This window comes from Aspergillus ruber, assembly GCF_000600275.1.
Source record: "Aspergillus ruber CBS 135680 unplaced genomic scaffold scaffold00029, whole genome shotgun sequence".
NCBI classification, from domain to species: Eukaryota; Fungi; Ascomycota; class Eurotiomycetes; order Eurotiales; family Aspergillaceae; genus Aspergillus; species Aspergillus ruber.
Window position 1 is genome coordinate 213,448 of NW_024467325.1, and position 21,789 is coordinate 235,236.

Genomic DNA, 21,789 nt, shown 5'->3' on the forward strand with positions numbered 1-21,789 from the left:
TAGTATGCTTCAATTCTTGCGTTTCAAAAAGGTCAAAGCACCAATGGCCATCGCGTCCACCCCCGTACGCAGAGTCGGCTGCAACGCCGGAGCAAAATACGGCGAATGGTTACCAGGCAGCTCACCCAGAGTCCCATTCGCCTCAGCCTCGTCCCACTTGTTCTCATCAATACCACCAAATGTCCACATGACATAAGGCGCGCCAACAGCCGTCGCAAGAAGACTAAAGTCCTCGCTAGCAGTAGCAGGTTCCGGCTCAACCAAGTTCTCTTTGAAATAACTCCCAAACGTACCCTTCAGCTGCTCAACCATCTCACCATCGTTGACCGTAGCAGGCGACGAAATAGAACACTCGACACGCGCGTCCTTGACCGCTCGTCCGGCATGACACTCAGCTTCGATGATCCTCTTTATGGACGCGATGACGTTCTTCCGCACTTTCTCATCATAAGTCCGCACATTAAGCTTCAAATCCAACACGCTCGGAATAATATTCGACGCATGCCCCGACTGAATACTCCCACAGCTGACAACCGCCATCTCCCCAGGCGCCACCTCCCGGCTCACAATCCCCTGTAACCGCGTCACAATTGATGCCCCAATCAAAATAGGGTCAACAGTCGTATGCGGCGCAGACCCATGCCCACCGCGCCCGTAAATTCGCACGTCAAATGCATCTGCCGCAGTCAGCAACCGCCCGGACTTGACACTCACAGATCCCGCCCTCATCTTAAGTACGTGTTGCGCAAGCACAACATCGGGCTTCGGAATCTTTTCGTAAAGTCCATCGTCAATCATCCCCTTCGCCCCATTCAGCTCCTCCTCTGATGGTTGGAACACAACAACTAGTGTCCCCGACCACTCCTCCTTCGCAGAATGCAATAACGATACCGCTGCAACCAAAGCAGTAACATGGAAATCATGCCCGCACGCATGCGCAGCAGGTCGCTCAACACCATTCTTATCCTTCATCACGCGAGTACTCGCGTACGGAACCCCCGTCTCCTCCTCCATGGGTAGGGCGTCCATATCCGCGCGTAGCAGGACGGTCGGTCCATCGCCGTTCCGGAAAACACCGGCAACACCGTACCCGCCGATATGCGTGTGGACGTCGAAGTCGAGGCTGTGCAGGTATTCAGCGGCGGTGGTAGAGGTGCGTTCTTCGAGCCCAGAGAGTTCGGGGAAGCTGTGGAGGTTGCGGTAGAAGCCTTCGAATGTTTTCATTTCGGGGCGGTATTTTTCGATGAGGGCACGGAGGGCGCCGCCGTTGAGGTCTGCCTGCCCGTTAGCTGGGTCTAGACGAGGATGCGTAGTATAGCTTACCATTTAGTGGCATGGTGGGCAATTTGTTGGTAATGAGTACAACTATGGCTTTACACAATGGCTCAATGGCTGAGGAAAATAGGAGGATACTGGTTACTATATAGACTGCAAAATATGCGGGGAGAGAACGCCTGTTCGCTGTCGCGAGAATCGTCGGCTATTTGCCCAATGACGTATTTATCGTTATCGGCTCGGCAACGGTCCACTACAAGTAATAGCGAGCAAGAACAGCTCGGCTAGTCGTATATTTAGTGTACAGAGTAATTGTGAGAGAATAAAACAGGAAAGTTATCAGACAACAGTGGGCAGAAAAAGATCGCGATTGCTGCGAACTGTAGATCGAGATCGGATCTGATATCGTCATAGCGTATCCGCCTGAAATGGTAATCCAATCCCCGCGCTGCAATTGACTATGCTTACATATTTACACTGGAGAATCCTAAATACATCTACTATCAATTACCTAGTATCAAACACGGAATGAATATCACTGGCAGCTCAAATCCCACGATCCCTAAACTGCACTCGAAACCCGTTCAACTCAACTCGAGGCAAAAGCAACCGGAATCAGACCAAAAAAGCTCTGATCCGCGTCGGCCCTATTTCAAAGAACTGTCAACCACATATCCACTGCAATAAGGGCCCACCAGTGTTGAATGGAAACCCTAGGAGCCGTATATCATATCTAAGGTCTATTCATGGTGCTACCATTATAATGACTCTAAATGAATGCTAATCCGGTATATGCAGACATTTACTTCGTTGAGCACCACTCCTGCCCCCTACTCCTACAACCTCTAGGGAAGCTGGTCAGCACCAATTCAAATGATCAAGACTCTTCTCATTAATGCAGCCGGACTCAATAGACAGTCTACCACCATTTCCAGGTGCTGGCTAGTCTCATATTTAAGAGCACACTGGCCAACTCCGCCGCACTCTGCACCGAAGCCCATTCGTTGTGTGATGGGAGAAGCTCCTTCGGAATCCCAATTCAGACGAAAGAATAATTAAGTAGACCTTGAGGGCCCAGTTCTCGAGTCAGCCAGCGAATTCCGAAGGGAAGTGCTTCGGGATAGCTTTCCCCGCGCTGACAATTGAAATGCTTGCACATGCTTCCATTCTGATTGGTGACGTCGGACCATCACTGAATACAATGCTGCAGGCAAAGAAACATTCATGGAAAGTGAATCACAATGCAAAGCTCTACGGAAACTAGAAACCGATAACATTCAGTGTCAGACCTGTCAAACACAAGACACGGAGAACGTTAACCGGTCATGGACCATGGATCTGGCCATTATAAATGTGGCATCTTCATCTCGCCTTCTGCTCTAACTAAAATCTTATCAATCCTCGCAAAGACCACAAACTGCATCGCTCAAACTTCAAAATGGCTGCTGCTGTTCTGGCTCAACGTTCGGCCGGCATCGAAACGATGTCCGATAATATCGACACGGTAAACGTGCTCAGAGGCAACCTCCAAGCCAAAGGTACCCTCTATACCCAATCCAACTTCGACCAAGGCAAAGACAAGACCAACTTCCGCCAATTCAACGATGCCCGCGACAGCGTCAAGGCCTTCTACGCCAAACAGCACACCCTCCAAACCGTGTCCTACAACCTCAAGGCCCGCAATGACTTCAGAACCAAAACTCGCGCCCATATGAGCGTCTGGGATGCCATGGAGAAACTAAACACCTTCATCGACGAATGTGACCCCGACACCCAGGAGTCCCAAATGACCCACCTGCTTCAATCCGCCGAAGCCCTGCGCGCAGACGGAAAGCCTCGGTGGATGCAACTTGTCGGCCTTATCCATGACCTTGGTAAGCTGTTGTTCTTCTTTGGTGCTGATGGGCAGTGGGATGTCGTTGGTGATACATTCCCCGTCGGCTGTGAATTCGATGAGAGGATTATTTTTGGAAAGGCGTCGTTCAAGGACAATGAGGATTTCAACAACCCGGTCTACAGCAGCAAGTTTGGCATCTACTCTCCTGGCTGTGGATTGGAGAATGTGATGTTGTGCTGGGGCCATGATGAGTATCTCTACCACATTGTCAAGGATCAATCCACCATCCCTGCTGAGGGTTTGGCTATGATCCGGTACCACTCATTTTACCCGTGGCACCGCGAGGGTGCCTACCACGAGTTGATGAATGAGCACGATGTGAAAATGCTCGAGGCTGTGCGGGCGTTCAACCCCTATGATCTGTACAGTAAGAGTGACGAGGTTCCGGATCCTGAGAAGCTGAAGGTCGGTCTTCCCTTGTTATCTCAAATGCAGCCGCTAACACACACTTTTTCAATAGCCTTACTACTTGGAGCTCATCGATGAGTACTTCCCAAAGAAGGTCCTTAGATGGTAAACGGGACGTTTCATAGCTCAGTGCAAATCTGTTATTAAATTTTATGTATTCCTGTATTTCTCACCTTCTAAATTTGAAGTTTGTCCTCTACAATTGGGTTTCACTCAGACGTTTTACTGTAAAAGTCTATGACTTTTTTTTTCTTTTCTTTTTTTTTCTTTTCTTTTTTTTTTTTTTAGTACTTTTGAGGAGAGTAACTCTGCCACGAAGATATTGAGGAGGATCGGTGTACTGTCCTATGCCTACATGAAAGATAAGTGGTTACTTCACTATCTCGCCCCTATCAGACAGCATTCTTTCCAACGGAAAATGACACCGATCTATGTAAAGTGTAAGGATCATTGACTGGTCTCGGAGAATGAAGCCCGGGTGCTTATTCCTTTTCTCGTGGCGCAGAGCGCAACGGAATTATCACCGAAAGAACGTCACTTAATCGACATTTCTGTCATTGGTCGCTGGCGACCTTCTTATACTAGAAAAGAAGTAGATAGATTATAAGTGAGAATCCCACGGCGACATGGGTTGTTCCCCGAGTCGTTGTGGGGGTATAGGAGTTATGTTATAATTATTTGACCATGTATGGGAGGATGACACAAGCAGTAACATGCTTTGAGGGCTTTTGTTGACAAACCAGACTCCCAAATGTTCATTTCGAGTACCTATCTAAAGATTTCTAGCAAGCATCAACAAACACCAACTCTATCTATCCCACGACCTCCTCTTTAAAAAACAATTTCTCACCGGTAACCAAGCTCCGCTGCAACGCTTGTCCAACAGTCACAGCTTTAACCGAGCTCTGAAGGCTAATCGGTGTTGGCTTATTATCCAAACAACATGCTGTAAACTCCAGTGCCTCAGTGACAAAAGCTTCCCTGAACCGCTCATAGTAATGCTGCGGAAGCTCGCGCCTCGCACCCATCGAGTCATGGATCTCAACATAATTCTTTCGGCCTTCCATATTCACTCTCAAAGAGCCCTTTGTGCAGATAATCTCGGTGGTATCTTCCTGTCCAGCAGCCATCATGCGCGAGCAATACAGAGAGGCGATCCTCCCACCTGAGAACTCAATCGTCGCGATTGCATTGTCGCGGTCATTGCTAGCTTCCAGTCCCGGGTGAACAGCTGCGACTCCGACAGCTTGCAGACTCTTGATTTGGCGATCTTCTCCAAGGAACCAGAGCATGAGATCGATGTCGTGGATGGAACAGTCGACGAAGATGCCGCCGCTGGTTTTGGCATATTCTACAAAGAAACCGGATGTGTCGAGGAGATCGGCGGTTTGCGAGCGGAATACCACCGGCTGGCCGTATTCTCCTTGTGCGATTCTTGTGAAGGCCTCGCGGTAAGATGCGTCGAAGCGTCTTGAAAACCCGCACATCACTTTCTGGTCAGGATTGGTTTGAAGGGATCTGTCATATGCGTCCACCACGGATTGCGCCTCGATGCTGGTCAGTATAAAAGCATGTAGTGATCACGACTAGGACACTCACAATGCCAACATCGATACTGAGAGGCTTTTCGCAAAGAACATGCAGGCCCTTTTCAATAGCCTTCAACGTTTGCTCCGCATGAACAGCAGTGATACTTGCGACCACCACCGCTTGCAGGTCTTCTTTCTCAAGCATTTCTTCGTAGTCGTGATAGGTCTTTACGCCTTCGAGGTTCTCCACTGCCCATTCGCGTTCCCTTTCATCGGGGGTACTAGCTGCCACAACAGTCACCCGGGGCGTAAGGGTAAAATTGACAGCATGGCGCTTGCCTGCTACTTGTTAGAATATATTGATTCTGGATTCCAAATGTGCTTCGTACCCATTCGGCCAAGGCCGGCGATGCCGACTCGGAGCTTTTGGTTAGACATGTTAAGTATATATTAAAGGAGAAAGTAGAAAGGGTTTTTGGTACATACCAAATGACAATAAGCTATTTATTAAATAAAAGGTCCTGGTCTAGGATTTCCGAAAATGGTGGGGTTGTATGCTCGGAAGTGGAAACCCGAGTTGGATGTTGAGGGCATGGCTTACTCTTAGGCCTCATCGAAGCGGAGTACTGACTTGAAAGACTCCACAGCAACAATGGCCATTATTATTAACAAGGTTGGAGAATGGCAGATAGAGGCAAAGCCCGAGTGCTTGAAAGGACAAACTGGGGCTGCCCTATTTCACCCTAGGTATTTCCCAATCTGGATAGTAAGCTTAGATCCGGGTATGAGAATCCGTTTTCTGGACGTCGAGTCTGGCAAGCAAACAGCATAAGGTTTGTTTGTGGAATGCATTGGGTATCTCCAGCTAAATCGGTTGTGCTTCAGCAAGAACATCTCCTTCGGCCCCTTTGGACTTTGTTCCGAATCTAAACTGAGATTAATGTCGTGAAAGTGAATATGAAGGATATGGATCTAACAAGGTTGAGTCATTGAATCCTACAAAGCTAATGGAATATCACCAAACGTGTCCGTAGCTAGCGCATCTACTAACTCGCATGTTCTGGCAAAAGAATGTCGGAATTCGGAAGCAAAGAATAAAGCCCTCCTTCACAATTCTCTGGCAAAAACTGCCCATCCGCCATAAGCATCCAATCCAAATCGCCATCCAGCTCGAGGTCAGTATGCTGTGTACCACGGACTTGTTCTTTATTTAAGTCAGAGAAAACAGCGTTAGACCAATCCGAGGTACGTCCCTGCTTCTGAGAAGTATACATGATCCCGCCATTTGATCTTCCTGGGAATCTCCAGCTAGACCGGGTCCTCATTTCCCATTGCTGCTGTAACTGGACCAGAAGATCCTTTGCGCGTCTCGCACTCTGCCAAGACAGAGTGAACTCATCAAGGGCCCGGAAGCAGGTGCTTAGGTGGATTGCAATATTGTTGTCTTCACGATTCGGGTATTTACATACTGCAGCGAAAAGGAGGAAAAGGACGGCAGAGGAGGTGATCGAGACGGCTGACACGTTGATTCGTCGGAGGGTATATCTTGTCTCGTATAGGATTAAGATCTTGGCAATGGCAATGGCGGATTGGATGCACATTTCTCGCGCGTGCAGATATCCGGGGCCCTTTGGGGGTTGGGGCTGGAGGTGGCCTTTTGACATCCAGGGTCGGTGAGCATAGATGATATTCTGGTAATATTGCATACTGCGTATATGCGGTCAGAAATTTGAGTTAGTTCGATAAGAAGATGAAGGCTTACTGGAGCAGCAATACATGTGGAAGATAAAGTGAAGTGTGGTCGCTGAGATTGATCTGTAAAGTTGATGGGAGATTGGCTTTCCAAATTCGAAGCTTTGCTACAATTTTTTCATTAAGCTCCTGCAGCACTTCCTTTGAAATGCGTGATGTTCCATAGCTGAGAATAAAATATTAGCCATGCCATTATCAGTCGAGAGGCCAAGATCTTACAGGATGTATCCACACGGGGTCATCAGCTCGCAGAGCGTGACCTGCTGTTGAATCACAGCCTCCATACAATCCAACAAGCCGGTGTCGGAATTGACAGAGCTGGGGGATACGTAGGGGGCCCATTTGCCGGTCTCCCAGTGATTTTCTTGGTCACCAGGCTTGCTAACAGTTACATCCTCCATGTTTGTGCGACAAGGCCTGCCAAGGTAGAAACCCAAAAGACTACATGCACTATTAGAAAATAAAGCATGCAAGTTGGATTAGGGGATACTGACTGGTCAACCGTGTATGCAGCCCAGAAGACCGTTCGACGAAGGTCTGCGTCAATTGCAGTGATGGCTCCGCTAGAAACATAAGCAGACATATCGAGGTGTAATGCTAGGTCAAAGGCAAGCCGTGTTGCCATTCCTGAATAATGTCAGATAGACCAAAAACGAAAAATCAGGCGAGAAATACCGCTGTAGAGCCATCCTCGAGCATCTTTTCCATTTCCAATCTCATGGCTGCTCAATATCACCATTGCTTGAATGGTGGCAACGCACGGACAATCCAATTCGATCTCGAGCAGGGACTTGGCTCGATCTCCGAAAAAGTCGACCAGGGATTTTGGAAATGTGACGAATGTTGGATAATAGCGAGGCTCAAACGCAGCACCGAGTGCACACCTATCAAAACAATGAGACATTGTTCACTGCGACTTACAGGTAAAGCAAAGCACTCACATTGCGTTTCGGAGTGCCTCTGAATAGAATGGGGTGTCTCCCATTCCAAGCCATTTGGCCTTGGCCTCTTCATAGACCCTTCGATTAACCACATGGACAAAAGGATCTTGCCAGCTAAAATAAAGATTGATTAGATGGTCCTCCAAGGAAGCAGGAACTTCTGCGCTAGTTCCCAGTTGATCTAGACATCGCGAAACATTATTATGGACCTTACGATGCACCTCCATTGTATCTGAAACTGGCATATCCGCTAGGTTGAAATTCGATGTCGGACCGCAAAAATGCGTCTGCCCTCCGGGCCCAATACGTAGGGTCCCAACTCTATTGGAGAGCTCATCAATGAGACCTTCAATGTCTTCTGCGTTGCTATTTCCCTCCACGAACGTATTGTTTCCGCTGAGTACAGGGCTAAATGCCTCAGGGATATCCTCGATTGCTGCAAGAAGTGTTCCACTCGGAGAAGCAGATCCAAAAAAGTGCTGCATTTCCGAAGAATTTGGCGATCCTCCCAGACCGATATCCCAATCCCAAGCACCCAAGATATTCCCTGGGCTATTTTCTTCCGCATTCTGGTTTTCTGGGAGCGGTGCTGTCGAGGCCTGATAGTGGGCTGTGAACTTGGATGGCACTTCCTCCACGGACCCCGGCTTAGGCGACGGCTCGGATGGCTGGAACTCGGTTCCCTCCGATTGATTTGTTGCAGTGGCAGCGATAGGAACCGGCGACGACCCTTGTGAATGCGACTCCGCCTCGTGGGTCGCGAGCGAAGGCCTCCTACTCCCGGCTACATGCTGTGCTAGCGTCGAGTTCACGTCGACCAGTCCGAGTATCTTTAAAATCCTCGTCAGCGCTGTATCCTTCTCTTCTGACATGGGTGGTGGTTGAAGTCCATTGTCGCGGATGAAGTGGCATAGCTGATCCACTCTACTCGACAGCAATTCGATAGCGACGCGAAGTGGAAGCCTGAAGGTGTTAATTAATTCACCCTCTCCTTGAACTTTGTACTTACCTCCTCTTGTCGACATGTTGATAGCGACAGTCCCGGTTCCTGTTTGCGCAATTGGAGCACGTCGGGTCACCACCGTCACACTGAAAGTGCTAGTCAGTTAGTAGGACCCCGGCACTAGACTCTATGGATCGGAAGTGGCTAACCTTAATTTTGCTCTCGCGGCAAGCGAGGCAAGCCATGGTGACATGTCTCCTTTTCGAGGCTTTGACAGGCGGCATTGTTGTACACTTCCTTGACGAGATGCATTTCTGAGCAGAACCAGGATCAATTTTAATGAGGGATACTGACGAGATGCGGGGGAAAGAGCGGGGATGTCAAGAATGATACGGGACATCTATATTACCAAGGCTCACCCAGCTGAATCAACAAGATGATCGGTGGGTTGGTCTCGGAGAATGAAAGCCGAGCATTTCCTTTCATCAGTATGTATAGGGTTAAGTAAATACCCCGGGTTTACCCCAGACTGAATCGTCTTCCTATCACAGTGCAGAAATTATACATACATCCGAATCCGATGTATCGGCCATATCGGGCTTGCAAGAGTTACATTATGTCTCACTTCTCACCATTTTTCCCTTCATTTAGCAGCTTTGAAGAATGCTGTTTCAAGAGTCTCAAGGCAGACCTCTCCGATTCGGAGTCACCGCCGCCTGTGGTGCTGGATTCCTCCTTTTTGGTTATGACTAGGGAGTCTTCGGTGGTTTACTCGACAATGAACCTTTCCTCAAGACCTTCGGGTACCCCGATGCCACAATCCAGGGCCAGATCGTGGCTACTTATGATATTGGCTGCATTATTGGCACCTTGGTGTCCATGTTCTTTGGTGATAGACTAGGGCGCAGACGATGCATCCTTACCGGGTGTTGTATCCTAATTGTGGGAGCCGTGTTGCAAACTGCTTCTTACTCCCTGGCGCAGATGATTGTTGGCCGTGTGGTGGCAGGTGTAGGGAATGGCATGAACACAGTTGCCATCCCCGTCTGGCAATCGAAAACCGCACGAGCAGATAACCGTGGAAAGCTCATCGTCACTCAGCTGGTGACGAATATATTTGGTGTCGTGATCACAAATGTATGCCCTCCTGTCCTGCCCCCTACCACGAGAATGGGAACTGACCAGCTTTTCTATAGTGGATGAACTATGGTTTCCCTTCATTCCGCACTCCAGTGTGAGCTGGCGGTTTCCCCTTGCCTTCCAATGCTTCTTTGCAATCGTCACAATCGCCCTGGTCCTCGTCACACCGGAGTCTCCTCGCTGGCTGGTAATGAGAGGTCGTGTCAGCGAAGCGCGTAGTATCCTCTCACGACTCCTGGCCAAACCGGAGTACGACCCTACAGTGGTCGACGGGATTCAGAACCTGGTTGCCACTGTCCACCACGAGTCAGAAGTGCAGCAATCCAGTATCCTCAAAGAAATCTTCGCCAGCAACAACAAGCAACAAACGTTCCGCCGGATGCTACTCGGAGCAGAGACAGCCTTCTTCCAACAATTGGGAGGAACGAACGTGATTGCGTATTACTTACCCGTTGTATTAACGCGAAGCGTTGGGCTCAGCAACCGTATGGCCTTGATCCTGTCGGCGGTCGACTCAATGTTGTTGATGTTCTGGGGCTCGCTCGCCAGTTTGGTCATCGACCGCATGGGCCGAAAACGCCTAATGCTGATGGGAGTTACTGGAAGCGGTATCTGCTTCGCACTAGTCGCTGTTGGACTGCGCTATGGCGGAGAAAACAACAAAGGCATGTCAATCCTGGCCGTCGTGTTTATTTTCATGTACTACGTTTTCTACGACCTGTCACTCCTCTCGATCCCATACATGTACCCGGCGGAAATCAACTCGCAGAAGATGCGGAACATCGGTACCTCGTTTGCCACGACAGTGAACTGGGTCTTTGTGTACCTGGTGGTCGTGGTCACGCCCACAGCCATCGAAAGCATCCACTGGAAGTATTATATGCTCTTTGCCATTTTCAACGTCTGCTTTGCCCCGATTATCTGGCGGTTTTATGTTGAGACTGCTAATCTCTCCTTGGAACAGGTTGACCGTCTGTTTGAGGCTAAGTACGAGGCTGGGAAGGATATGACCTGGTCCGAAGCAACAAGGATTGCCCGTACAGAGACACCGGTTGGGCTTGGAGACGCAAAAGCTGCCGAGACTGAATATTGTGAGAATGTGGCTTGAATACCAATGAATGAGACAAGAAAGCATGCTAAATGGGTTTCGCGACAGCATATCGTTAAGCTATCTGGTGGAATTTGTCAGACATGTTCATATCGATTTCGTGTCGTTGTGACTTCGATGATCTCAGTTCCATATAAATTCCTTGACTATAACGCCCTTCGTAGGCCAGCCCACAGTTACACAAGACTCTAAATTGGGGCTCTCAGGTTTCCTACTGCTCATCGTCCAACTGGCTCAGAAAATACAGCTTGATTTCCTGCATACTTTCCCTTCTAATAAAAGCGTATTGCCTTTCTGTCATTGGCCTGGTTAAAATTGTTTGACTGAATAACATTCCACTCATATATACAACCCCCCCTCCCTCAACCTCTAAGTCTCCTGCGGCACCTCCAACTCCGCCTTAACTTTCCTCCACGACTCAATCCCCCTCCTCGCAGCAGTGTCCACCGAGAACCCCTCGTCTCGCATCCTCCGATCAAACACCTCCAACGAAACCCACCCCTCAAACCCAGACTCAACAATCCACGTCCTAGCAATGTCCACAACAGGCATATATCCACCCAATTCCGACTCCAATGGAAACGGCCGAGCATGTTTTGACCAGGTGAATTCTGGTGCCTCGCCTTGTAGATACCACGGGTGCTTGTCAGAGAAAGGTGGATCGAAGAGTTCTCCGTCGGAGAATTGTAGGTAGAAGATTTTGTCGAGTGGACAGTGGTCTCTGAATCGATAGAGGGATTGAGCCAGGTCATTATCGGCGTTGGGGAGTTTGCCGGAGGGTCTAAACGCACTGGCCCATAGTTTCGTGATGACGTGAAAATTGTCCAAGCACAGGCCGAAGTTTGAGCGGTTTACCTTCTCCACTACATATAGCGAATCTTCCCATGTAGAGTAGTGTGTCCCCCAAGACAGCGCTTCATAAGCAATCGACACGATGGGCTGCTCGGCACTGCCGATATCCGCGAGTTTCTGCAGATCCGAGATACGCAGTGCCTCGTCACCGGCCGACTCATCTTCATCGGCCTTGTAGTGCGATGGAATCTGGAGATAAAGAGCGCCGAGATTTCTAGCAATCCTGATCCAATGCTGAGCAATCTCGAGCCTCTTCTCTAGCGGCGTGGTTGAGCCCTCGAAGTTCTCAAAGGGGGCGAGCGAGACGATTGCCAATTTGTGTTTGGCGCATAGTCCTTTGATGGTCTCTGCGGCTGTAGACATGGACAGCTTGTTTTTCTCGGCGTAGGCGCTCAGATCGGAATACACGAGCTCGATACCGGCGAAGCCATGCTGTGCTGCGGCAAGGATCTTTTGGTCGAGACGGTGAGTAGCATGTTGGCCGAGGGATACGGTGGCGATGGCGATTTTGTTGGGTACCATTCTGATAGTAGGCCTCTGAAACAATTTTGGATTTATCATTCCAGATTAGTTGAATCTCCTGTTATATTATTTTATTTTCGGGATACGAATCCCGACCTTTTTTTCTTCTGGTGCACTGCGGAATATCACCGGACATATTCTTCCGACTAGCTCTGCTCATTAGGCGTAAGCTGGGGAAAGGTCTAGGTGGTCTCATAGTTGCAAAGTCTTGCCCTTCTGACACGCCCGGGGGGTCTCTCTAGGGCAGTGGCTTTTTCTACTACTGTCTTACCCGAGTCGCTGTAGATGGCCGTGAAGGCAGACACTCGGAGGTTTCGGATCAATGGTCTCTTCGTTGTCTCGATGAGTGGGATCGATTTGTATACAGTAGCATGTTCCCCTAGGTCCATTGCCTCCGGGGAAAGCGGAGAGCACCGTCACTGGGGTATACTACGTTAGCTGGGCTATATAATTTGCAGAGTATGACGTTAATCTTCCCCTGCATGGTGGGTGATTGCTTCCAGGATATAGACGACTGTAATTACTACAAGAAGGAGAACACAGACAGGATACTTGTACAGCTATTCTCCGATGGTGTAGTGATTGTCGGCTCGGCAGGGGTTCAGTGTGCCAATACTAGTAGCGAGAACAAGAACAGTTCGGAAATCATATATACAGTGTACGAAGAAATCATCGGAAGCACAAAATAGGAAACATGTCAAACGACAGTCGGGGGGGAGATTGCGATTGCTGCGGGCTGTAGATCGAGATCGGATCTGACATTGTCATAGCGCATCCGCCCGAAATGGTAATCCGGTCCACTCCGTACAGCTACAGTATGTTTACATATCCTCTCTAGAGAGCCTTCGAATATACCTATATCAATCACTTAGTATCAGGCACGGAGTAAATCTCTCTGACAGCTCAAATTTAACGACCCCTAAGCTCGGCACCCCGGAACCTGCTCAGCTCAACGCAAGGGCAAAAGCAACCAGGATCAGACAAAGAAAACACGGCTCCGTTTCAAAGATCTGTCAAAAACATATTCACCGCAAGAGCAGTTGACTGGTTGTTTCATGGTGTATCCAAAGTTAATGCTGGTAGATTCTTAGACATGGAGGCTGTGAATGCATGTTTTCTTTTGGGGTGATATTGGAGTGAATGTCATGGCTTGCCTATATATAAGGGTATTCTTTCTTGCTTTTCTCTGCAAATCCTTCACTCTAGCCCCGTTGTCAGTTTTCCTCCATCTCAATTCATACTGAAACCCGTCAACCCACCAAACAAACCAACATGCACCTCAAATCCCTCCTCGTCGCCTTCGCGACCCTCACTACCGTCGCCGCCAGCGCCATCCCTGACTCCCTGCGCACCCTTAAGACCCTTGAAAAGCAGGGCGACGGAAGCTGCGGACAGATTTGCAACGGTCCCGACAGTTGCTTGGTTGAGTGTACCGTCTGTGACATCAACACGTCTACTTGCGTTAGTAAGTAACGTATCCCCTTGCGCCGAGTGTGAGCAATTGAAAGGGATTGAAGCTAATGTTGAGTAGAGGCGTAGATGATAGTATTCGATATGTGTAATACGACGTGATATGTCTATTAGGAGGGTTGTATGGTTAGGTATTGGTTAGTTGTGACACGTTCGGTTGTTAGTCGGGTATACTAACAGGAGCAGATGATTTTGGATACAATAGTTGAGCCAAGCTCAGGTGTAAAGTACATGAAATGGATTAGGGATAATACGAATGATTGGATACTCTTTGGATCACCAACGTTCTGTACTCCGTATTTCTGTCCCACATACCAAGCATCATCTGTACCTGGTATTCCAAGCAATGCACGACGTACGTGGACCGAAACGATGCTAGATCTTGCATAGTACTCTGTGGCATGTCGATGTAGGACACGACATGTTCGGTGGGACCTGCATAATCACCTGGTGCCTGGCATGAGGCTATTCGATGTAACAACACGGCAATTCAAATAGCACTTCAACGTCTCTCACGTGGCTCTCGTTATACATTGTAGCCGATATTGACATGTAATTGATGATCGCTAACGCACGTCCACCTCCGACATTAAATAGAAACTACTACTACTACTACTACTTGATGGTCGACGTTTAGATTACCGACCTGTTCACGCCATGTCCCAGAAAATAGATGCCATCAAGGTCCTCACTGCTATAAAATTAGTCGATCTCCAGATCTACATCTATATTCATACATCTATATTCATACACTGTAGCTCCGTCTTTTCACGTTAAATAGTATCAGTACCTATGCCAAAATGCTACAGAATAAAATCCCATCGGCGATGCACCTCCGCATTACCCCACCAGCATCGCTACTTATAAATGACCTGGTCATTTCCGTCATTACTCCTCCCTGTACACATCAACGAAAACCAATCCAACTCTGAGCGAACAAGACCGATAAGATGCCTCTAACAGGATCCTGCATGTGCGGTTCTACCGGCTATGCTGCTGACTGTATGCTGTCTTGACAAGCTACCCCGCATATAAATGCTGATACAATGCTAGCGGAACCTCTCGTCACGGCTCTCTGCCACTGCGCCGATTGCCAGAAGGTAGTCTCTTCTTTCTCGCTACTACATACGAATAGCTAACAGCAACACAGTGGACCGGCGGTCCCTGCACCTCCAATGTCGTCGTACCGCGCGACTCTTTCAGTATCACAAAGGGTATTTTCTATCTCCCAGTGCACCTCAAAATAAGAGTCCCGTAACTTATTCTATTCATACAAAGGGAGCCCCAAACACTGCGATGTAACCGGCAAGTCCGGCAAAAACAACCGCCACTTCTTCTGCCCCGAGTGCGGATCAAGTCTCTACACCGAGGTTGAGATCATGGCCGACAAGACTATCATCAAGGCTGGGACGTTGGATAATGGGGAGACTGGTCTTCGCGGCCATGTTGACGTTGAGTTCTATGTTAAGGATCGGGTGGGTTTTGTGCCTGCTATTGAGGGGGCCAAGCAGGAGGCAACTATGTAGCAGTTATGCTACACTGATCAGTCAGAAATAGATGCTACCAAGGTCCCCGGTCAATTTAGCTAGCTTAGCTACTATAAAATCAGTATCTCTTCCAAACCTCTATCCTCCAAAACACAGATCTATCGAACCATTAAAAGAGCACGAGATGGCGGTGGGGAATCACTTTCGGGCATTCGTATTACCCCGCAACCATGCAAGATACACTGCACTGCTATAAATGATAGATAACCTAGCTGCTTCTCTTTCACACTACAAATAACCCGGAAGCAAAATAACGGTACGACAGAATGACTCTGACCGGATCTTGCATGTGTGGTGCTATCGCTTATGCTGCTGAATGTATGTTTGTATGTCTTGATTAGATAGTGTGGCATCGTTCAATATTGATACTAAACTGGTGATACCAGCGGAGCCCCTTATCACGGCTCTTTGTCACTGTATTGATTGCCAGAAGGTATTCCATCATCGATTAGCATACTCTGTATACGACGTCGAGTCTAACATCACCAGTGGACCGGCAGCGCCTTCACCTCCAACCTCATGGTCCCCCGCGGCTCTTTCAGTATCACAAAGGGTAATTTCCCCGTTCCCCAGTGTCATCCCAAGACAATAACATTGTAATCAATGCATATAGGAACCCCCAAACACTGCGACATAACCGGCAACTCAGGCAAAAACAACCGCCACTTCTTCTGCCCCGACTGCGGCTCCAGTCTCTACAGCCAACCTGATATCATGCCTGACATTACAACTATTAAGGCCGGGACGCTGGATAATGGGGAGAATGGACTGAGGGGGCGTGTGGATGTGGAGGTATATGTTAAGGATCGGGTGGGGTTTGTGGCGGGCGTTGAGGGAGCGAGACAGGAGAGGACTATGTGAGCTGCACGGGGTATGTACTACTCGGACTTGTGTTCGATATGGATATGTCAAGTCAGACAGTGTCAAACATGTGTCAAAATGTGTCAAGATGTCTTTCCGTGCAGCATTCCATTGCATGTGGGTCTACCCATGCATACCCACTCACAGTGGGCCGAACCACAAAAAAATCTGTACCACCGTTTGAACCGTTCCAATACCAATTCACAACCACGACTCAACCAGACGAGAAAAGAGCAAAAAACAAAGCCGAACGCGGGGGTCGAACCCGCAACCTTGAGATTAAGAGTCTCACGCTCTACCGATTGAGCTAGCCCGGCTAGTTCTTATATGCTGTTGGTTTGCGCGACTGACGTGCGAAAATGTTTGGTTCGCTCTCTCGACACTCGACATAAAGTTAACGCCGAGTCAACGGCCTTGCCGCTGAGCGAGGTGCGTGGAAGGACGTTCTGGCTGAAGTGTTTCATGATGCGCCGGGCTGTACTCTGCATTCTTCGTCCCGCGCGCGTAGGTAAAGGTTTCGAATTCGATAGCGGTCGAGACAAGAGGTCAGTGCTGGGAGGATATATACCCGGATGCCACGTTATCAACACATCGACGAGCGATGTTCTAGAACAGACATCAACATGTCCATAGTCTAGACCAGAACAATCAACATCACATGCGTCAGTATCGCAACGCGAACCAACCGACAACAGCCCAGACCAAACTGACCAAGCCACAGTACATTGCACAAAGACCGTCTAGATCAGAATCCATAATTCAGGATTCGAGATTACTGCAGCGGCCCCTGCATGCAGCCGTAGACTGTGGCTTCGACGGCAAATGAAGTCACGGCCCTGGCGATCCAACATGAGCTGTGGCTGAGCCGAGCGCTATGAGATGACCAGTCTGCCTGAGCGGGTGGACGAGGCTGAAAGGTGTTCATGACCGCCGCGCTTCCATGGCGGTAGTCACTTGGTCCAGAGTCGCTCCTGATAAATATAGAAGTTATAATGCATTTTTTAGAATGCGCTTGGGGCCGAATGTGTTGGTGATGGATGGGCTTGGATTGGTTCGTTGTTGGCGATACGAGTGTGTGTATTAGTCCAGGACGGGAGCTTGTTGTTGCTGCCTGCAAGAGTAATCATTCGTGTAGTAGACCAGGATCGAGCACTCTGGATTGAAGAGTGATAAAATGGGTGTAAGATAGTAAGAAATTTAGAGTAGAAGTGCAGTAGAGGATAGGTGTCTAGATAGGCGTCTGCGGAGGGGGTGGCAGTACACTCCAGCCACAGTTGAATAGCTTCAAATCTCCTGCAAGTAACCAACGTCACGACGATGACTCGAACGCCCCCGACTCCCAAACAAGTAAGCGGTTTGCAGATGAGCCGCAGTGACTAACCCGGTATACACCAGCAACAATCATTCAAGTCCAATCCTAAGAGTCATTCGCCAGCGACCCGCAGGATCGAGGATCGCAGCCAGTCCCGATCGAGATACCGCTGGAAGAAGGAACTAATCAAATGCAGGACCATTGGCTCTGTCGACAAGCACTGCCTGAAAATTCCGGGTGTGAATCACTGCGATTTTCTGACTTCCGCAGGCATCAGTGGAAATGCGCCGTTTGGCCCGTGGAAACAGTGGTATCTATAGAAAGCTGTGTCAAATGCGCCTCGGGGATCATCTGCCTACCGGCTCTGAATACTATAAATTCCCGTTCCCTCTCCCGATCTCTACACTATTCACTTCACTTACCCTCTCCCATTTACTACATTGTCATCCAGTCCAGCGTGCTCAAGCAAGCCATAAACAACCTGCATTCCTACATCTCTACTCCGTACGCGCATCCAACCGCAACCATGCCGGCTCCTGTCCAGATGCTTGAGCCCGTCGTGCGCCGTCTTGAGCACGACGAGGACTACGTGGTGAACGCCTTCGAGCGCCATGCTACCCACTGCCCTCGATGCGAAGACCCCATCAAGACCTTTGACGAGAACAACACCCTCTGCGATCGCGGAAACCAATACGCTATCGATGTCGACAAGTACATCTACGCCATCAATGACATGGCGCACTCCGTCGTCGACCGCGAACTAAACCAGGCCACTCTGGTCCAAATCCCCATGAACTGCGAATCCACCCGCCGACTCCTCCTAGCAGTACAGTACGGCCTCCCACTACGTCGCAAGGAGGTCCGCTTCGAGGACGAGAAGCAGGAGAAGGTCAACCAGAACCACAGCCAGAGCCAACGCCAACGGAGCGAGTCGCCGGCCCGTCCCGTCATCAGCTACGATCGTACATACCCCGTTGCCCCTCGACGGCCAGCATCGCAAACCCAGTCCCTCAGCTCTGAAGTCATTGAGCGGTCACCGCAGCGTAACATGAAGCACCGGGTCATTGTCTACCCCTCTTCCTCCTCATCAGTTCGTTCTTCGTCGTCGACCAGGGGTTCACTGTATGAAGAAGATGTTGTAGACCGTGTGGACCGGAGGAGGCCATCTCCCCGTCGCAACTGGCCAATCGACTACCATCTTTGATTTTCATTTGTTTCACCATTCCACCTTGATACTCCTGTTGTGTTACACATACCCGAACAATCCCAGCCTGCCACGAGGGAATAAGCACCGGTTTTCGTCCCTCGGTGTATATCCAGGATTCCATGAAATCCCGTTAGGACATTCCACTTCGGGCCACAGGATTGAAACTTACCGGCTTATTCCCAGGGCAGATGGGACCATTCTTCCATTTGTTACGATTTTCTTTTGTTTCGTGATACCCATACCCAACGCCACCAAAACAAAAAAAGAAGGAAAAAAAAAGTCCCCGCAGAACGACTGCTGCATGTCCTACGGCGCGTCATCCCGAGTCTATTTCGCTGCGTGCATCTGTAATTAGTGATTTGTGACTTACTGTACAGTTATTTATGTATTTTAGACAGTTAGCTTAATGATACCGATACCCATACCACAGAATTTACATCCCACCTGTATCCGTAGTATACCCATACAGAACACCGTAGAAAACCCATCACATAAAATCCAATTCTCGCTCACCCCACCTCCACTAACAAACCAATAACAACAACCCAATCTCCACAACCTGCATCTCCTCCTCCCACTCACCTCAGAAAGCATTCTAACTGGCTGGCTATATTAACAACATGTAAGCCCCTGTTCCTAGTGTTTTCGGAGTGGTCGACTTGTACAAGTATAGACTAGTCCTGCAGAATCGTTGTTTCTCTGCATGTATGGAGGGGTGTTAATTGTCGCTGGGGAATATCGTGATTAGCGGTGTTATACGGAGGACAGGGAGTGTTCCGGTGTGCTTGAGAGTGGGACTGGATATAAGGAGGGAGTACTATTGTCCAGATATCGGTAGATGTTATTTCTATGAATTTTGGGCGTAGCCCTTATTTTCACGGTTCAAGGAGATGCATACAAGATCATTTAATACTTCGAACAGAGCTATCTGTACTTGCTGCTCAAGATACTTCGATTGGGGTTAGATTTGACGGCGAGTAGTTGATTATCTTGTTAGGGCTGAGTTATTTCAGGCATGTAACAAATGGTGAGATTCATTAAGTTCAAAGTACCGAAAAACTAAACATAAACAAAGAATTCTTTATCGTAGGCTCAAAGAAACCCTCGACATCCATGATAATGACCTATCCCGAAAAGGGCCAGAACAGGTCCCAAGCCTCAACAGACATTCACTACGAACCCACCTCTCACTCCCACCCAGCACGGACACAAACAATCACTCACCACTCACTTAACCACCAAAATGTCCATAAAAGCACACCTCTACAACTTTTTAATTTATCGACATCAACCCCCCGACTTAATCACATCACACCAAACCCTTGAATAAAGCCAACAATGCCCAACGCAGACGACCTAATCCTCCGCCTGCACCGCTTAACCAAACACACAAACATCTCAGCAGACCTCGACAAACGCTTCTCAGACCCCCGCCCCGAATTCGATCCGAAGACCCACGTTCTCCCGAACTGGGAGGAACTTAGCATGGATACCGTTGATGTGGAATTGGAGTTTGTGAGGGAGAAGTGGAATGGGAGGCTGGAACAGTGGGATTGGGAGAGGGTTAGGGACTGGAGTGTGGATGTTGGGAGGGCGTTGGAGGAGGTTTGGTGAGTTTATTGGTTGTTTGGGAGATTGAGATATGCTGACAGTAGCAGTGATGGTGAAACCACGAAGACGCGGAGCACCGGTAAGGGGGATAGACAGAGGATTGCAGAGCAGCATGGGACCGGTAAAATGGATGAACAGCCTTCTACGAAGGTTGACATCACGCACAAGCACGGCCGGTCAGAGTCTCATGGCGATGTTCCTGCCAAACGTCGTCGTAGCTAACCTCAAGCTACCGAGCATTGAATGTATCCTACCGAGTAACATTCTGTTTTTCTATCCCATTGACACTCCAACGAAGGTGGTAGAACATCAAGAATGCATAGCCCTACCACTTTTCGACTGAGATATATACCATCACTCGCACGCGACGCCCTGGAAACAACGATGACAACTCCTCCACATTGATCTTCCAACCTCACTGGAACAGGTACCCTGCTCAACCCTAACAAACCAACCCGACATACTAAAATACAACAAACCAAATATGAATCGCATCGCGATCGTGGAAATACCAAACATTCGTGGCTGAAGATCACCTCCATTCATTGTGTCTGCCAATCCTGCACGATCCTAAATCACTTGCATCGGAAGTCTTGGTCGCCTGACTATCCTAACTTTGTTTTATACACACCATACCATATCACAGGGACTACAAATACGTACTACTGCAACGAAGTTCCACGCTTCACGATTCTTCTCTTTGATTTATATTCAATTAATATCGATATGCATCTGCGAAGACCCCTCTTTCGATATTAGAGTGCACGGCCGTACTTTTACCACATTCTGGAATAGAGTTGGCAACGGCGAGCATTGACCATCCAATCGAGTATGAAATTGTTTAACCTTCGTTGAATCGAATTATTAAAGTATCCATGTTACCAGTTCAGACATCTCGTTCTGGATACAAACGGAGGGATGGAATAGCGATGATCAGCCACTGGGTATTCAGTGACGAATGGCAGGGAGGCCCTTTTGCACCACGGAAGAAATCAAATAACGGTCTAACTACATGAAGTTGCACCCGGATTCTGTCATTGCATATCCGTCGGACCAAGCCCGGCACGCCATCGTCGAGAAGCAAAGGAATGGGTCTTTCTTGCGGAGTCCTGCATTTATACAAAATCTAGACCATCACCTACTTTCTATCTTTGCTATCCGATGAATGACCTAGATTTACTGGCCTTTGGTGGAAATACACTATTCTATTCACGTGTCCCTGTCAAGCGGTGATTAGACAAGATAGTTGTTACAATTCTTGACAAGTTGTATTGTTGATCGGGGATTCAAGATGGTAGCGTTCTTTTGACGATCCCATACAAAATTAGTCCTTCCATCACTATCTATCCTATAATACCCGAGCATCTAGACTATACATACTAGCAGATAACCAGACAGAAGTACTGTAACTGCA

At 48.7% G+C, this 21,789-nt stretch overlaps 10 protein-coding genes and 1 non-coding gene across 11 annotated transcripts; 6 read left to right on the plus strand and 5 right to left on the minus strand.

Moving 5' to 3' along the window:
* Nucleotides 1-9: 9 nt before the first annotated feature.
* Nucleotides 10-1,336, minus strand: EURHEDRAFT_405491 (putative zinc metallopeptidase; the record flags this gene model as incomplete). Its single annotated transcript, XM_040780387.1, has 2 exons — nt 10-1,295; nt 1,324-1,336. The coding sequence occupies 2 exons, from the start codon at nt 1,334-1,336 to the stop codon at nt 10-12; spliced, it is 1,299 nt and encodes a 432-aa protein (XP_040635796.1).
* A 1,422-nt stretch (nt 1,337-2,758) lies between these two features.
* Nucleotides 2,759-3,689, plus strand: EURHEDRAFT_463518 (inositol oxygenase; the record flags this gene model as incomplete). Its single annotated transcript, XM_040784889.1, has 2 exons — nt 2,759-3,577; nt 3,633-3,689. 2 exons carry the CDS (start codon nt 2,759-2,761, stop codon nt 3,687-3,689), a joined length of 876 nt encoding a protein of 291 aa, XP_040635797.1.
* Nucleotides 3,690-4,384: 695 nt separating this feature from the next.
* EURHEDRAFT_525784 (NAD(P)-binding protein) lies at nt 4,385-5,548 on the minus strand (the record flags this gene model as incomplete). Its single annotated transcript, XM_040786960.1, has 3 exons — nt 4,385-5,127; nt 5,180-5,448; nt 5,499-5,548. Coding segments are annotated over 3 exons (1,054 nt in total), but the record flags the coding sequence as incomplete, so codon positions are not given.
* A 607-nt stretch (nt 5,549-6,155) lies between these two features.
* On the minus strand, nt 6,156-8,990 carry EURHEDRAFT_463501 (uncharacterized protein; the record flags this gene model as incomplete). The annotated part of the gene is made up of 8 exons (XM_040784886.1): nt 6,156-6,816; nt 6,872-7,027; nt 7,081-7,302; nt 7,356-7,488; nt 7,537-7,745; nt 7,803-8,765; nt 8,812-8,891; nt 8,955-8,990. The coding sequence occupies 8 exons, from the start codon at nt 8,988-8,990 to the stop codon at nt 6,156-6,158; spliced, it is 2,460 nt and encodes an 819-aa protein (XP_040635799.1).
* A 371-nt stretch (nt 8,991-9,361) lies between these two features.
* Nucleotides 9,362-10,993, plus strand: EURHEDRAFT_517931 (general substrate transporter; the record flags this gene model as incomplete). Its single annotated transcript, XM_040786615.1, has 3 exons — nt 9,362-9,511; nt 9,541-9,865; nt 9,942-10,993. 3 exons carry the CDS (start codon nt 9,362-9,364, stop codon nt 10,991-10,993), a joined length of 1,527 nt encoding a protein of 508 aa, XP_040635800.1.
* A 336-nt stretch (nt 10,994-11,329) lies between these two features.
* Nucleotides 11,330-12,586, minus strand: EURHEDRAFT_204504 (sugar phosphate isomerase/epimerase family protein). Its single transcript, XM_040777950.1, has 2 exons — nt 12,464-12,586; nt 11,330-12,382 (listed from the first exon to the last, which is right to left on the minus strand). Exon 2 carries the CDS (start codon nt 12,365-12,367, stop codon nt 11,363-11,365), a length of 1,005 nt encoding a protein of 334 aa, XP_040635801.1. The 5' UTR covers nt 12,368-12,382; nt 12,464-12,586; the 3' UTR covers nt 11,330-11,362.
* A 2,093-nt stretch (nt 12,587-14,679) lies between these two features.
* EURHEDRAFT_415822 (GFA family protein) lies at nt 14,680-15,640 on the plus strand. Its single transcript, XM_040782788.1, has 4 exons — nt 14,680-14,839; nt 14,891-14,937; nt 14,988-15,051; nt 15,116-15,640. Exons 1-4 carry the CDS (start codon nt 14,788-14,790, stop codon nt 15,361-15,363), a joined length of 411 nt encoding a protein of 136 aa, XP_040635802.1. The 5' UTR covers nt 14,680-14,787; the 3' UTR covers nt 15,364-15,640.
* A 10-nt stretch (nt 15,641-15,650) lies between these two features.
* EURHEDRAFT_380484 (GFA family protein) lies at nt 15,651-16,245 on the plus strand (the record flags this gene model as incomplete). The annotated part of the gene is made up of 4 exons (XM_040779301.1): nt 15,651-15,702; nt 15,771-15,817; nt 15,874-15,937; nt 15,998-16,245. 4 exons carry the CDS (start codon nt 15,651-15,653, stop codon nt 16,243-16,245), a joined length of 411 nt encoding a protein of 136 aa, XP_040635803.1.
* A 244-nt stretch (nt 16,246-16,489) lies between these two features.
* On the minus strand, nt 16,490-16,562 carry EURHEDRAFT_t136. Its single transcript has one exon. It is a non-coding gene; the product is annotated as a tRNA-Lys (tRNA).
* Nucleotides 16,563-18,083: 1,521 nt separating this feature from the next.
* Nucleotides 18,084-18,761, plus strand: EURHEDRAFT_463406 (uncharacterized protein; the record flags this gene model as incomplete). The annotated part of the gene is made up of 2 exons (XM_040784875.1): nt 18,084-18,416; nt 18,456-18,761. The coding sequence occupies 2 exons, from the start codon at nt 18,084-18,086 to the stop codon at nt 18,759-18,761; spliced, it is 639 nt and encodes a 212-aa protein (XP_040635804.1).
* A 1,341-nt stretch (nt 18,762-20,102) lies between these two features.
* Nucleotides 20,103-20,597, plus strand: EURHEDRAFT_405500 (uncharacterized protein; the record flags this gene model as incomplete). The annotated part of the gene is made up of 2 exons (XM_040780388.1): nt 20,103-20,374; nt 20,417-20,597. 2 exons carry the CDS (start codon nt 20,103-20,105, stop codon nt 20,595-20,597), a joined length of 453 nt encoding a protein of 150 aa, XP_040635805.1.
* Between the last annotated feature and the right edge of the window lie 1,192 nt (nt 20,598-21,789).

Coding starts and splice junctions, on each gene's coding strand:
- EURHEDRAFT_204504 (XM_040777950.1), bottom strand. CDS start 12,367: ATGGTACCCAACAAAATCGCCATCGCCACCGTATCCCTCGGCCAACAT.
- EURHEDRAFT_415822 (XM_040782788.1), top strand. CDS start 14,788: ATGCCTCTAACAGGATCCTGCATGTGCGGTTCTACCGGCTATGCTGCT. Junction 14,840..14,890: donor TACCGGCTATGCTGCTGACT/GTATGCTGTCTT, acceptor ATACAATGCTAG/CGGAACCTCTCGTCACGGCT. Junction 15,052..15,115: donor CTCTTTCAGTATCACAAAGG/GTATTTTCTATC, acceptor ATTCATACAAAG/GGAGCCCCAAACACTGCGAT.